Here is a 15,588-nt window from a genome sequence, read left to right on the forward strand (position 1 = left end):
CCTTTAGTTGCTACAGATGTGGGAGAGGAGGTGGGCTCCAGAGAGGGTGAGGCAGATTCATGCGTCACGTGCGCGCCTAAAGTAGTTGCTGCAGAGGTGAAGGCAGTAGTGGGGGATGCGACCGGTGAGGATCCATGCACCTGCGGGATCATGATGGATCCGTGCATTCCTGGCGAGGAGGGAACCCCATGCGGCATGTGTGGACGCACACCTGGAGGGGAGGGCGCCCCGTGTAATGAGGGAAGATGTGTGCCTAGATGGAGCGTGCCTAGTGATGCAGTGAGAGATCCTACTAGTGGTGCTGCTGCTGTCGCATGAGGTGCCATGTCGAGGAACATGCCTTCGATGTTGGACTAGATGGCACGAGCAGAGGCGTCAGGAGTGAGGATGATGGAGAGGATCTCCTCCGAGATAGAGGTGTAGAAGAGCGAGCACACTGAAAGGGAAATGATGTCTCCTAGAGGGGGGTGAATAGGCATTTTTCTAAAAATTCGTCCCCTTTTACCGTTGGCCTAAACTTGCAGTGGAATATAAACTAACGGATTTTTCACAAGTGAAAAACCTAAATATGCTAGACTCAACGAGTGCACAAACACCGTAAATAAGTGTGAAAGTTACAATCCTAAGGTGAACAAAAAGTATTCATTCTAGCAAAAGATATGCAAGAAAATATTAATTGAAAAACCATGAAAACAATGTTCACCTGAGTATCCGGGTTAATCCGGATACTCCGAGTTGTATAGTTTCGGAACCTCCGAGTAAATCCAGAATCTCTGGGGTCTATATAGAAACGAGCTCGAAACTGAAATTAAATAGTGCCTAAAGAGTTCTAGCTCAAACCAAATGAAGTCGTGTGTTCCAATTTATGATTTCAAGTAGATCCATGGAGAATCTACAATCAGAAACACACAAACGAGTAGATCAAGCAATATACACAAATATTGGGCAAGAACTCAAATGTAAACAAACCGAAGTGGAGACAAAGGTTTGTTTCCCGAAGTTTGGATTCACCACCATGAATCCTACATCTCCATTGAGGAAGCTCCAACGAGCTGGGTCTCTTTCAACCGCTTTCCTCGATCCACTAGCTTTATCTCTTCCCTTGCGGAGGCGAGATCGACCTTCACAAACTTTCCCGCAGCTCACCACACGCACGGGAGCTCACCGGGCAACACCTAGCCAGCTAGGAGGCTTCGCCTCCAAGAGTAACAAATGCTTCATGAACTTCTTGCTGATGAACTCAAGTGCTCAAGAATGGATTTTAGCTCACTTGCACTCAATCTTCCAATCTCTTAACCCAACTCACTTTTCTTCTCAAATCTCTCACTAAAATGGAGTGGGGAGGAGTTCTTTTGGCTCTAAAAGATTTTTCTTTCACACCCTTGCAGCTGCTCCAAAGGATGGGGGTGAGGGGGTATAAATACCCAACCCCCAAAAACTAGCCATTACTGCACTTTTTTTACTGACCCGAAGTCTCCAGGTCAATCCGCAGACTCCTAGTTGGCACAAGAACGCTTAACCGAGAACCCTGGCCAGAACTGAACCCAGAGACTCCGGGTGAACTAAACAGCCCCAAACCGAGACTTACCGTTAGAACCTCACCCGGAGACTCCGGACAACCCAGAGAATCCGGGTCAACCCGGAGTATCCGGGTTCAGCACAGCTGGTCCTCTAAAAACGACGATAACTTTTGATCTCAAAGTTCGATTTCGACGATTTTGGACTCTATGGAAAGCTTATTCAGAGGACTATACATCCCAACTGAATTCATGATCTCAAACACATTAGATCACATTAGGAACATTCCGAAACCAAATTCGGATACTTCCACACTTTCTACACCGGGATTTCTAAAAAGAACTCTCACTTGGGTTTGGTTAGAAATTCTTGAGCACTGAGACACGATAATTAGCTCTACATTGAATCTCTCTAAATAATGCGGCATAACTATACTCAAATTCAAATGATAAAATTCGTTTGAACCACTTTGAGCCATTGAATAACTTTCAGGTACCGCTTCTTTCATTCAAACCTTGAGGGTTGCCAACTTTCATAGATTCTTCACTCCATCTCTTCTTGATTCTTCATATGATTGATGTGAATCACTCATAGCTTATCATGGCCTCACACGGTCCATTGGCGCAAAGCCTTCACTCGCTCTTCACCACTGTCTTGGTCCTTCGATGCCAAGCCATATGCTTGCGCTTCACCACCGGATCGTCCATCGTAGCCGAGTCTTGCTTGCCCTTCATTGTCTTACCATAGAAAACCACTTTGTATTCGACATCTTCAAGAATTCACTTTATCAAATATGGAGTCCACTCTTGTTCTTTACTCTTGGCATATATAATTTCAATTCAACATATGCCTTCTTATGTATCCTAACCCCAACTGACTCTCAAGCACAAAATATTGATAACTTTTGTATCTTAAGTTACTTGATTTCCACACGTAACTTATTAGCCTTCATGTATATTGTCAATCTTCATATAGAACCTAACCCTACTCATTCTTAAGCACATAGCACATGGGGTTCGTCCATAACTCTATTGATAATGTCATACCTTTAGTTACTTAATCTCCACAAGTAACTTAGTTTTCAAGTTTATTACCAATTTTATTGAGCTTTTCCTTCACCTTATGAGCATCATTAAGAGCTCAATGACAACGATACATTTCTTTTGTTCTCATGGCATTTCTCAAGAAATTCATGATTAATCACTTATGCATCTCTTATGAACTAACCTAATAACAATTCTTAACACAATTATTAGTCCATAAGTATTATCATCACTTACCCGAGCATCACTTACCCGAGCTTATTCATCTTGATGCATTTTCAATCTCCCCATTCACCTAGAGCTCATACACATCTCTCAATGCATTACCTATAGAAAAACCTACTAACAAACTCAACACCATTGTTAGTCTATAAGTATTTCATTAATTACCAAAATCACACATAAGGGCTAGATGCACTTTCAGATACACAACTAATTAAAAACATGTTAGTAAATTAGTAATTCTAATTAAATCATCAATATTGAATTCAAATGAAATTATTAATCTTCATGATTGAATTAAAATATTTAATAAATATTACCTAAGTATTAATATACAACTATTGTGATTAAATATTTAATAAGTATTAATGCTTTTTTCCTAGAATTCACTTTGCAAATTTTCAATTTCATAATTTATTGTAATCAAATCTTTCTATCCAATCCAAATTTTTTGAATCTTTCTAAAATTTATTTCCTTTTCCTTTTTCCTTCCTTTTTTCAATTTTTCTCTCTTTGCACTGACATACACCTATGGATAGCATGCATGCACTACACCATCACCCTACACCACCACTTGCACAAAGTGCCCCCAGGAGGGGAGGCACCCATGGCCATGTAGGGCCCACCACTATGCATATTTGCAGCTGTTGCACACTATCTTCCACGGTTCCACTAAAACTAAGTGATTAAGCTAATTGATCAAACTAATTGAATTAATCAAATTAATTGAATAAAACTAATTAATTTGATTAATCGTATAGCTCTAATAACTCTGATTAATTTAAGTATATACTCTAATTTATATAATCAAACGAAGCAAATAATCTAAGTACTCCAATTAATCAAATTAATATAATTGAACGGATTAAGTAATCTACTTAATCTAATTACTGTTATTAATCTAAGTACTTACTGTAACTCGTGCTGCTGCTCCTCGGGTTACTTCTCTCCTACTATTGCTCCTCCTCACCTCGCACTGCTTCTCCTCTCCTCACGCTGCTACTCCTTGGCTCGCACTGCTTCTCCTCTGCTCGCGCTGCTGCTCCCCTCCTCTCTTCTCGCGCTACTGCTCTTAACTGTAGCCCGCTGCTATTATATAGCAAAACACGACGCCTAGGGACAGCTGCGCGTGGGCTGCGCGAAGGGTGACAAGGCGCAGACAACAGCGATGGGCGACAAGACCGCTACCGACACAAGCACATGCCTGTATTCGAATATAGGCCGTTTTTAGCAACTCAGGTGTCAAATACGGTGCATAGTACCATATTCAGCACCTCAGATATCGAAAATAGTCGGGCCCACCCTTTTTTGATGCCTCGTGTACCAAAATCAGGTTTCTGTTGAATAAAGTGTCGAATACAAATGCTAAATTTGTAAATACATCGATATATTATTTATTTTGATAAATACGATGCCATATCTTATCTATTTTTGAATTTTTGCCTTTTGTTGTGACTCAGGAACATTCAGCTCCAACTCTTCTCTTTTCTTTTCTCTCTCTCTCTTCGTTCAGTGGGGTATGGATTTGTGTTGCGAGTGGTGCCCTACTAATCCAATTCATCCCATCAATCCGTCATCCATGGTTTGGAGGTGCAGTTCATTTTCCAGAAATTTTTGTAGCAAATTTTAGGAATGTTCGATGTCGAAAGTTGTTTTGTTTACCTCTTCCTTTCTCTTCTGGCCTGGGCAGTGGGTGACTGTCTAGGTTGCTTACCCATTATAATCTACATTTCGCCTCTTCCAAGAGAAGAGGACTGCAAATTTGTAACTCCATGTTACTATCTATTTAGTTTTGAGTTCTGAACTTATACATTCCGGGTCGACCAAATGACCAAATTACAATATGCTAACCCCTTTCCCCCTCATTTATGCCTTCACAGTAATGAAGTCGCCAATTTTTGCAAGACAAGATCAACAGATTCCTTTACTAAGTAACAATGGTGAGCATTTATAATCATGTTCTGTTACTCGATCAATAATGTTTTTTCCCGATAAAAATGTTTTTTTTTATTTTCTGCATGCTGTATTTGGTACAAATGGAAACTTCATGTAATTTATTATTCTATGAGATTGGTGCTTGAAAAGAACTGCAACAAGTCATCCCAAAAAACTAAGAGGAGCACATTTGGAAGAGAATGCAAGCCTAGAGTTATTGTTGTAGACTTGTACTGTTGTATCTGACCATTATTTAAGATGAACTGGGTGAACGTTTGTAGTGCAAGCAAATTATGTTGTTCGATCAAATCCACTGAGTACTTATGAACCGGCCTTGATTATCTTTTTTCAAGTTAGCTTTATTACTTTCATTTCTGAAAAACTACATATTTTTTTCTAATTAACAACCTTGCAATTAAATCCTTCTCTTCATCTCTGGTATGTGGTGACATCTGTTAGTGTTTACTAAGATATGTCGGCAACCATTAGGTTCTGTAATCTGTATGAACATTGTCGATTCACTCTCTTTATTTAACACTGCCATTTATACTGTCTTTTCCCACCCAGGACTTCAAAGATTTCCCCTAGTAAAAATGCCATGCTTGGGATTAAACCAAACTAGCCATCAATCCAATATTATCGTATTAAAAATGTCATGCTTGGGATTAAACCAAACTAGCCATCAATCCAATATTATCGTATGTTCATCACCAAGTCATGGAGGTGTTAAAAGGATCCAGCCTGTAGTCAAAATGTGTGGCATCACATCGGCTAGAGATGCAGAAATGGTTGTAGAGGCAGGAGCTAAACTTATCGGCATGATACTGTTCCCTAACTCTAAACGCTCCGTCTCATTATCAGAGGCAAAAGAAATATCAATAGTTGCACAATCTTATGGTGCTGAATCAGTTGGTGTCTTTGTGGATGATGATGAAGAGACATTCTTACGAGTGTCTGATTCATGTGACCTTAACTTAATCCAGGTTTGACTTAGAAAAATGTCGTTTTCTGTGTTGTGCTCTGCTATGCTATTTTGGTTATGATTATCATTTACGCTTTTCCAGAATTTCCCATATGCAGCTCCATGGAGATGAATCTCGTGCATTGATTCATACTATTTCAAAGAATAATTGTATCATTTTTGTACTAAATGCTGATGGCAATGGAAAACTAATCAACGCTCCTCCTGATATGGAATATGAACTTGATTGGTTTTTACTGGACAATGTAAAAGGTGGAAGGTTAGATTTTGCTCTTATTGCTTCTTGAATCCAAAGTAAATAATTTTTGTTTCTCCATGTGCTAAAATTTGCTCTGCTTGTTCCTTAGTATGAGGAAATGGTAGGATTGCAATTAACACCAAAAAGATAAAAGTTCTGAGTCAATTGATCATTCAAGTGTTCGTGGTGTGAATACTTATTGAGTTCAGCATTCAGATTATATTGCATTACTTCTTTAAAGTAGTATCTTGGCATGCCTCAGTCTATTCTTAGTAGAATTTTTCTGGGATCATACGCTGGCTAATGTCCCCTTCTTATGCAAAAGATATCTGACAAACACAACCCTTTTTCATTTACAGTGGAAAGGGATTCAACTGGCAGAAGTTCCAAATGCCATCTGTCAAAAGCAAGAATGGATGGCTGGAGGACTTCATGCAGATAATGTTTGTGAAGCCTTTTCTGCTCTGAAACCAAATGGAATTGATGTTAGCAGCAGCTTATGTGCTCCAGATGGCATCCGAAAAGACACCAATAGGATTTGTTCCTTCATAAGTAATGTAAAATCCGTGAGTTGCAGATCATAATGTTGTTTGGTTGTGTAGAGTTCAATTTTCATTTCATTTTCTCACCTTGTGGAGAATGTAGCAAATTCACGTTGAAAGCTTTTTCAACATGACAATGATAAATTACCTTTGAGGTTGGAGGCAAAATAGTGATCGGATTTCTGAAGAGTTAGTGTTATATGTATCACCGTTTGTATGTGTTTGTAATGTAACAAGTTGATTTTACATGCATCGAATTTTATGCAGCAATACAGTATGGCTATAGTTGTTCGTTGCGATCTTCCTTGTGTTGCCCAAAGCGTAAGGAGCGCCGTCTCTTCTAACATATTTATAAAAATCCTGTAACTTTTAGGTACTCACAGTTGGGGAATTTTCTTAATTCATAATATGACCGTGTTATGTTTTGTTAAGATGTCAGGAATGTATGAATAACTGAAATTGCACGGCCTATTTGCAAACGCCTGTGCCATCATTCAGGAGGTGTTGATCAAGCAACAAACAGGGCTATACCACGCACCATGGTTGCCAAAATATTTCACAAGCATTACTTGGCATAAGGCACCTCATGAACTTGCTAGTATGGACATGGGGGAAAAATAGTAAAATAACAACTGTCATTAAGTGCACATTTGACGGTAAAAAGTACATGAAGCAAATCATCTCGAAAACGAACGATGGTGAGTTACAACATATAGATGCAGTATGATTTCTATAACAGAGGCAACCCCCAATTTTGACTCCCAAGTGTCTTCTTAAATTAATATGGACTTCGGTCGATTACAATGTTAACTTACATCAACTAGAATACTGTCCTCAACTGCGCCTAATAAACTTTCAGGAAACTTTTCTCAACGATCCCTCAAATTCAAGTGACAGACATACAGAAATGACCACAGTTACATGATAGCAGCATCAACTTTCAAAGGAGCAACCTTTCCATGCATACTTCATATGCTTCCAAGTAAACACGCCTGAAGGGCAGAATCAGTGGGTGCCTTCAGATGGTTGTGCGTAGGAAAATGCAGGCTGTGGAGCAGTCGGTGGAGCCGGAGGAGCACCAGAAGTTGGGCCTGCAGGTGGCGGTGGATTTGTTTGGTACATGGCTGGAGGTGCCCCAGAAGTTGGGCCTGCAGGTGGTGGATTTGTTTGGTACATGGATGGAGGTGCCCCGCTGTTGGGAATTGGGGCGACTGGGGCTCCAGATGTTGGAGGTTGTAGTGTCGGAGGCCTTGGGAGAGGTGCCATCTGCATAGGCATGGAACCAGGTGGGGCGCCTGGTTGCGGCATGTTTGGTGGAGCACCAGGATAACCTGACAAATATTTGAAAAGACAGTTACATAAAATGATCATTAATTGGTTTCAATAAATGAAATGTATCAGAAGGCCTTTTACTGAAAAGTGTAAATAGAACTCTTCTAGAGAGCATGTACACCATCCTAATGTGCAGCTGAGTAAAGTGACAATATCAAGCTATATAATACCGCTCTTCAACTTTTAATCTCAATACCATATAATTCTAGTAGTGTGCTATTTCGTATGAATACTAGATCTAGACTTCCTTTTGCAGCTTTCAGTTATCACCTAGTAAACTACTCCCTCCGTTCAAGAATACAAGGTGTATTTTATTGTGACACGGTCTTCAAAATTAGAATTTAACCATTATTTTCTCACAAAATATATCATTTATAGCTACAAAACCAATGTAGTGTAAAAACATTTTGAAATGTGAATCTAATTGTATAAATTTTACACACTAAGCATACTTATAATTTGACCAAGTGTTGATCAAAATATACAAAGTTTGACTTTGCCAAAATAAAATACGCCTTGTATTTTTGAACGGAGGGTGTACAATATTTCAATAATTGATAAAGGACAAAAATAAAAGGTATGCAGGATATAACAGCAGTATATTGTTCATGACAGTAGTATATTGTTCATGAGTAGTAGATATAATACTCAGTCGATCTAATCAACAAATCCATGATAGGATGCAGTATATCGTAACACACCAACTTACCTGCATAACTATAGAAACATAATCCATTTATCAATCTAGAAAAACTGTAATGATATTTGAGATAAACTTGGAAAATAAAAAACTCTTATTTCCTCAATTCAGATATATAATCGGCAGAAAATTGCAGGTTCAACTGCTGCAATAGAAAAGGAAAATAAGAGAAATCGTGGGTCATGTATCTATATTTCAAGCATTTCTAAAAATTCTGTACAGATACAGAACAGTTTGCACTAATTTGTTTTCTTGCAAAAAAGGGGGTTTGTTTCTTCCTGATTAGCACCGAGGCAGTTGAGGGTCATTCAGAGTTCCCTTAAAGTTACTTGTGTAACTACATATCAGGATATGTCCAAAACAAATGAAATCCAAGAAGATATCAATTGCTATGGTCAAAATCACCCAAATCATGTAATTAACCAGTATGTGGTATGCAGATGAACATGCTCGTAAGCACCAGTGCCCCACTAAGCAACATCAGACCAATTAGTGCACTGAAACAAAGTGTAGACACATGCTGGTTAACCATAATCAGGCCATAAAAAAATAACTAGCGTTCCCCCACATGATATGCATCTTTCGACATGCCCAGTTAAGCTTTCAGGCATGCATACCCGTAACTCTTTCAGCTTCAATGAAAGGAAGCAATACATATCTCAGGGAAGGAGCATAAATTAGAAATTACAGGCCATAAAAACTTATTGTAAGCTGTCATAATAGATACTAGTAATCATGAACAACGATGAAAGCAATAGTTCTGTTTACCTGGAACACCAGGAGCTGGTAAAATAGGAGGCCTTACTCCTGGCATCAGCAGTGCACCAGGTGCTTGAGGGACACCATGTGGCATCATGGGTGTGGGTAGAATCGGAAGACGAGGACGAGGCACGCCTCCTGGGAATGAGAGAATATGTTGGTTGAAAGGGGCACCAACTTGGAAAGCTGCAGCTTGTCCCAGATGTTCCTTGATTCTTTGATCAATTAAACTTTGAGTTTGCTGCTCCTCAAATTGCTGATAGTAGTTTCGAACATTTGCCTAAAAAGTTTAAAACATGGGATGTTCAGCAACATCTTATGGATTTATAGACACCAAGAAAAAACTGGAATTATATAGATAAAAAATAATAGAATGAATACCTTATGTTTGTATCCCGCGTTGTGTTGCTTACGGACAGATGGCTGCACCGTTTTTTATGAAGTAGTTAACTCACATATCAACTATAAAAAATATAGGATAGAACACACAGTAGCAAAAACTAACTTTGTTCAAGCCATTGCTATGCTATTTGACAGCCTAAAAATAAGAAGACCTATTGATATTTAGCAAGGCAAGAGGGTTGCAGTTTGTAAATATTTCATTGCAATCTGTACCAAAATAGGTGGCTCCCAAGTGTGTAATCGGTATACTTGTTATGCAAAGGAGGACACACCAGTCTCCTGCTGTCTCAGTTGAGCATCCATTATATCAAGGACCACACTATGCAATTGGTCAAAAAATTGAATTGTGCCGCCATTCCACCATGATGAATAAACATGAAAGTAAGTGGCACAAAAGGGTGTTGGAAGTAGCCAATATAGGCATGAATATATTCTAACATCCTCCAAAACCAGATAATGGGTAGCCATTATAGGAAACTTCTCATCAGATTATGCCAACAAGAGCTTATACTCAGTAGCATGTATTCAAAACGAACCTAGAATGAAATTAAAGAAATAGCCCTCATGTCCAGCCTTAGAAACATTAAAGAGGGGAGGGAGCGACACTAACCGAGTCATGGGTCAGGTAGGTGTCGCAGTAGTCACAATAATACCTGCAAGGCAAGAACAAGGGAGAACTAAGAATACGCGAGAAGGTAAAATTAAAGAGAACGTATTCAACATGAGAGCACCCAGGCAGGCTGAGCAAAGAGAGACCTCTCCTTCGCTTCGCTGCCAGAATCCCCTGACCTTACCAGATCGTACGATCTACCCACGAGATCTTAGAGCTAATCAGAAAAATCACACAGCCTTCTTCCCAACGCAGGGAGCGACTGAGCTAGGGTTTCAAATCTACAGCCCCCCACAACGCCCTCATCCCCAATCGCGCCACGGCCGATGTATCACCTATCGACGCCGCGAGATAAGCCAAGAGAGGGAAACACTCACCGAGGCATCGTGGCGGCGGAGTGCGGCGACGGTTGAAGGGGATCACGCCTCGGTCGCGAACGGAGTCGGAGCAGACCACCGGAATCGGCTGTCCTTGCCACTGCCTAAACCCTCGTCGTTACGAGCTGCTCGAGAATTCGAGGACCCTTTATGGGCCGAGCCGGACAAAAGTGAGCCCATCCCGAAAGCCTAGTCCTAATGGGGCCCACCACTCAGTGAACTGTGTCCACGCAGCCTACCCATACTTCCTTCCTCGACCGCCGCCACCGCTGCCGCCGGCGGCCGGAGATGGCGCGCCGCGCCTCATGCTTCCTCGCGGTCCGCGGGATCTCCTCGTCGCCGTGCCTCGCGCGGAGGCTCAAGCAAACAGGTGATGCGCGCCTTTCTTCCTCTATTTTGGGTTTGCTCTCTTCCAAGAACGTGCGAAGAATGTCAGTACCCTGGCTATCAGTGTATGGGTGTGTGTGTGTGTCTTAGATTTCGCATGGAGACTCGGTTGATTGAGTGCGGCTTGATCTCTAGAGCTTAGGCTAAAGTCAAACCAACGTGTAGTGGAGCTATGGAGTTCGAAAGGATGTGGATATGGGTTGGGAAAGATGCAGCTTTGTATCTTGCCTGTGAATTAGGGCTAGTTTGCGATTCTTGTGATGTCATGTGGAATCTAGATCGCGAATATTTACTTGTTCTTGTAAGATTTTGCTGATGTGCCACCAATACCGATGCTTTGAACTAACTGCTTTATCCAAAAGTAGAGAAAAAATTAAGTGCTTCTCAGAAGTTACCGTAATGCCAAATGGAGCGTTACTGAATGCTGATTAGGTAGTATATATTCTAGGAAAATAGTATTCTAGTTTGTATTGTTTTGACCGTTAGAATTCATGGGAATTCCCAACCTGTGTTCTATTAGTGCCAAAAAAAGGAAAAAAGAGAGGTTCAAATCATCTTTTGATGGGATGTTGAGGCAATAATATTTCTGTTGAGATTCTGTTGTGAAATGTGAAATCTAACTTGTTTCACATGATTTAAGTCACTTCTAGCAGTAGCTGCAATGAAAAAATTCCTTGCAACGTTCTTTGGACATTTTCCTTCCTAATTTGAGTCGCTGGTGTCCTTCCTAATAGAAAAGATCACATTTATGAAAATATCAATATATGCCACATTTTTCACTGATGTTTTCTTTTTTCTTTGTTTGAACAATCTTGACTTGTTGGCATTCAGAAAGTGAGATTGTTCAAATGTTCCGCCCTCCAGCTAGTCGGAGTGAGGGGGCAATAGCAGCTATTGTGCCAAGGTACACGAATTCTGTGCGTGTCTTGGATGAGAGGTTCATTAGGATCCTGAAGATATTCAAGTGGGGACCTGATGCTGAGAAGGCACTGGAGGTTCTAATGCTTAGAGTTGATCACTGGTTAGTACGGGAGGTTATGAAAACAGATGTTGGGGTCAATGTGAAGATGCAATTCTTCAGATGGGCTGCAAAGAGGAGGAATTATGAGCATGACACATCCACTTACATGGCCTTGATACACTGTTTGGAGATAGTAGAGCAGTATGGTGAGATGTGGAAGATGATCCAAGAAATGGTACGGAACCCCATTTGTGTTGTCACCCCAACAGAGCTGTCAGATGTAATTCGTATGCTAGGGAATGCTAAGATGATCAGCAAGGCGATTGCAATCTTTTACCAAATCAAGGCACGGAAGTGTCAGCCAACTGCTCAGGCCTATAATAGCATGATAATCATGTTGATGCATGAGGGGCAATATGAGAAAGTCCATGAACTATACAATGAGATGAGCAATGAGGGCCATTGCTTCCCTGACACTGTGACATACAGCGCACTCATTTCTGCTTTCTGCAAACTCAATCGCCGTGATTCAGCAATTCAGTTGTTGAATGAGATGAAGGAGAACGGAATGCAGCCAACTGCTAAGATATATACCATGTTAATAGCTTTGTTCTTCAAACTGGATGATGTTCATGGAGCGTTAAGTTTGTTTGAAGAGATGAAGTATCAGTATTGCCAACCAGATGTGTTTACATACACAGAGTTGATCAGAGGCCTTGGTAAAGCTGGGAGAATTGACGAAGCATATCACTTCTTCCATGAAATGCAGAGAGAAGGCTGCAGACCAGACACAGTTGTTATGAATAATATGATAAATTTCTTAGGCAAGGCTGGTCGTTTGGATGATGCTATGAAGTTGTTTCAGGAGATGGGAATGTTGCGGTGCATCCCTAATGTGGTGACGTACAATACTATTATAAAAGCACTTTTTGAATCAAAATCTCGTGCTTCTGAGGTTCCATCGTGGTTTGAGAGAATGAAGGGAAGTGGAATCTCCCCCAGTTCATTTACATTTTCCATTCTGATTGACGGATTCTGCAAAACCAACAGGATAGAAAAGGCCATGATGCTACTGGAGGAGATGGACGAAAAGGGCTTCCCTCCATGTCCAGCAGCGTATTGCAGCCTGATTGATGCACTTGGAAAAGCTAAGCGCTATGATCTTGCATGTGAACTTTTTCAGGAACTAAAAGAAAATTGTGGCTCCTCCAGTGCTCGAGTGTATGCAGTTATGATAAAACACTTAGGAAAGGCTGGACGGCTTGATGATGCTATAAATATGTTTGATGAGATGAACAAACTCGGTTGCACTCCTAATGTTTATGCTTACAATGCTCTTATGTCTGGATTAGCAAGAACAGGCATGCTTGATGAAGCTCTTACTACAATGAGAAGAATGCAAGAGCATGGGTGTATTCCTGATATCAATTCATACAATGTTATCTTGAATGGGTTGGCTAAAACAGGAGGACCTCATCGTGCAATGGAGATGCTTTTGAACATGAAACACTCTGCAGTAAAACCAGATGCTGTCTCTTATAATACTGTTCTTGGTGCCTTGAGTCATGCTGGCATGTTTGAGGAGGCAGCTAAGCTGATGAAAGAGATGAATGCATTGGGATTTCAGTATGATCTCATTACATATTCATCTATACTTGAGGCGATTGGAAAGGTTGATCATGAATAAACTGACAAAGTTCACTGGCGGGCTATAGATGGGTCCTGTTTGTGTTCTACATAAGGCACCCTAATCCAGGCTTAAATTTTTTAAAAAAGATTCTTCCAATTGAATTTTGTCTGTTTGGCATAGATCAAAATCTGTGCTCATGCACAACTCAGGTGAACTGTAGCAATTGAACAAACTATGAGGTATGTAACTGTGTATTTCACTATTTTGTTAACAAGTGAACATAATTCCCTTATTGTCCCATCCTGTTTATATTGGAGCATCTCTTTCTTCCTCTAATACAGTATACTTCAAAATGTTTACTATTTCCTTGTATGAATGATTCCAGCAATAACTTCCGTGCTTAAAAATGCAAAGCATCCGAGAATTTGTTGCTAGAAGTTTTGAGACCATTGAAGCACAAGCTTAACTACTGTGTGCCTTGAGAGATCTTTCTTCAGCAACCCACGTTCCCATCTGGTGGATTCCTGAAGTTCTGGTCTGTGTTAGTTCGTGCAACTCTCATATTTTTCAAGTATTGTATTATAATGAAAGAAAAGGTAGGCCAATTAAGACTTCTCTTTCAGCTCAGCCTAAATTAGTCCAAGGCCTAAGGAAAATTTTGGCCTTTCCGTTGTTCATTTCTCCTTTATGTATGCCCAGCTTTACAAGAATTTATAAGTTACAGCCCCCCTAATATATAATCTTCTTTTTTCTTTTCCTTTATGCTATAGATATGGTAATTTGATAACTTTTCAAGAGTAGTTCGAATCTTATAACATACTTCTCTTCATAGGAACTTCCTGGATTTTGACGTGAATAAATTATGGTGGCTTTTTGATCTTGGCACTGGTGAAAACAACTTGAATATTTTCAGTTACTACTCAGATGGGGCTTCCGTATGGACAGCCTAGCTTCATGGCAGCACTTGTGTTCCATTGGAAATGGAGGGTTCCTGGGTCAAGCTATGTAGGTTTCAAAGTGCAGATCTGGCTTCTGCTACTAGCATGTAAAGCAAGATTCCACCAAATGAGAATTTAGAGCAAGAAGACAAGTTTGGGATTAGCGTTTCTCTGGAGCCATGTGAAGCTGCATATTTAATGAAAAACCTTATGAGAGACAAGAGTACGTTGCACCTTGTATAACCAGCAAAGACTCTGCATAGTTCAATAACAGCATCCAGGCTTCCTTTTGGTAAACCGAAGTCCGGAATCGAGATATGGTCCAAATCTGATATAAATAGTACCATGAATGTATTTCTTTCGCTGTTGTAGCCTTATGATACATAACACCATGCATGTGCTTGTAATGCCTCTTGTAAAGATCGTGTTATCTTAGTGGAGAGCTTCTAAGCTCAACCACTCCGCAAGCATCGATGCTTAAGTTTTGATATATCTTCGCTCCAGCATGGAAAGGGAACAACTTTTTATTTAGCACCTATCGCTTGGAGATGCCCTGATAGAGCATTTTGTGGTCCTTGAGATTGTTGTGTGAACTGTGCTTGACTGTCGCCTGTATGTGGTCCTTGCCATTCTCTAAAAACAATACGCATTTGTTGAAAAATGATTATGTGTATATGCTTATGCACTTCATCACAGCTCTCCGCACATGAAAAAGGCATGTGAAAATTATTATTGCTTTTTAGGAAGTGAATGTCATTATTTGCCATGCTTTTGCATTTGCTTTAACACATGGCCACACCTGGACCAGCTAATTGGAGACGAAGGTAGTGTGAATGAATTCTCATAAGGAATCTGGTGGTGTAAACATCATGATGATTACGAACTGAATTATTTCCGGTTGAAGTTAACATTATTCTTGTTCATTTGGCATGTAGATAATTTCCTTCAGCGTTTCAATTATCTTCATCTCCTAGAGACTGGAAAGGCAGAAATCAAGGTTTGTACAGCTACG

The 15,588-nt window shown here is 40.3% G+C and overlaps 3 protein-coding genes across 5 annotated transcripts; 2 read left to right on the forward strand and 1 right to left on the reverse strand.

Moving 5' to 3' along the window:
- The first annotated feature begins 5,455 nt into the window (after positions 1–5,455).
- On the forward strand, positions 5,456–6,522 carry LOC133917454 (N-(5'-phosphoribosyl)anthranilate isomerase 1, chloroplastic-like). The gene is given in 4 exon segments (XM_062361352.1): positions 5,456–5,701; positions 5,799–5,959; positions 6,298–6,356; positions 6,359–6,522. Coding segments are annotated over 4 exon segments (615 nt in total). The 5' UTR covers positions 5,456–5,470.
- Positions 6,523–7,232: 710 nt separating this feature from the next.
- Positions 7,233–10,800, reverse strand: LOC133918764 (U1 small nuclear ribonucleoprotein C-1-like). The gene is made up of 5 exons (XM_062362814.1): positions 10,661–10,800; positions 10,284–10,326; positions 9,653–9,694; positions 9,281–9,551; positions 7,233–7,811 (listed from the first exon to the last, which is right to left on the reverse strand). Exons 1-5 carry the CDS (start codon positions 10,666–10,668, stop codon positions 7,486–7,488), a joined length of 690 nt encoding a protein of 229 aa, XP_062218798.1. The 5' UTR covers positions 10,669–10,800; the 3' UTR covers positions 7,233–7,485.
- A 15-nt stretch (positions 10,801–10,815) lies between these two features.
- LOC133918763 (pentatricopeptide repeat-containing protein At3g16010-like) lies at positions 10,816–15,110 on the forward strand. Of its 3 annotated transcripts, none has more exons than XM_062362810.1 (4): positions 10,816–11,030; positions 11,879–13,877; positions 14,024–14,234; positions 14,471–15,110. In XM_062362810.1, the coding sequence occupies exons 1-2, from the start codon at positions 10,949–10,951 to the stop codon at positions 13,693–13,695; spliced, it is 1,899 nt and encodes a 632-aa protein (XP_062218794.1). In that variant the 5' UTR covers positions 10,816–10,948; the 3' UTR covers positions 13,696–13,877; positions 14,024–14,234; positions 14,471–15,110. The 3 variants fall into 3 exon arrangements, with proteins under 3 accessions (XP_062218794.1, XP_062218795.1, XP_062218797.1); XM_062362811.1 differs by having other exon boundaries at positions 14,024–14,173; XM_062362813.1 differs by lacking the exon at positions 14,024–14,234.
- The last annotated feature ends 478 nt before the right edge of the window (positions 15,111–15,588 follow it).

Source organism: Phragmites australis, chromosome 5 (assembly GCF_958298935.1).
Source record: "Phragmites australis chromosome 5, lpPhrAust1.1, whole genome shotgun sequence".
Classification (NCBI taxonomy): domain Eukaryota; kingdom Viridiplantae; phylum Streptophyta; class Magnoliopsida; order Poales; family Poaceae; genus Phragmites; species Phragmites australis.

Bases quoted from the DNA above. Each gene is read 5' to 3' on its own strand.
- LOC133918764 (XM_062362814.1), bottom strand. The intron at 9,552-9,652 runs GTATTCATTCTA...TAAACTTTTTAG, and splicing joins ACGCGGGATACAAACATAAG to GCAAATGTTCGAAACTACTA. The intron at 7,812-9,280 runs GTAAACAGAACT...AATATTTGTCAG, and splicing joins ACCAGCTCCTGGTGTTCCAG to GTTATCCTGGTGCTCCACCA.
- LOC133918763 (XM_062362810.1), top strand. From the start codon at position 10,949: ATGGCGCGCCGCGCCTCATGCTTCCTCGCGGTCCGCGGGATCTCCTCG. The intron at 11,031-11,878 runs GTGATGCGCGCC...GTTGGCATTCAG, and splicing joins GCGGAGGCTCAAGCAAACAG to AAAGTGAGATTGTTCAAATG.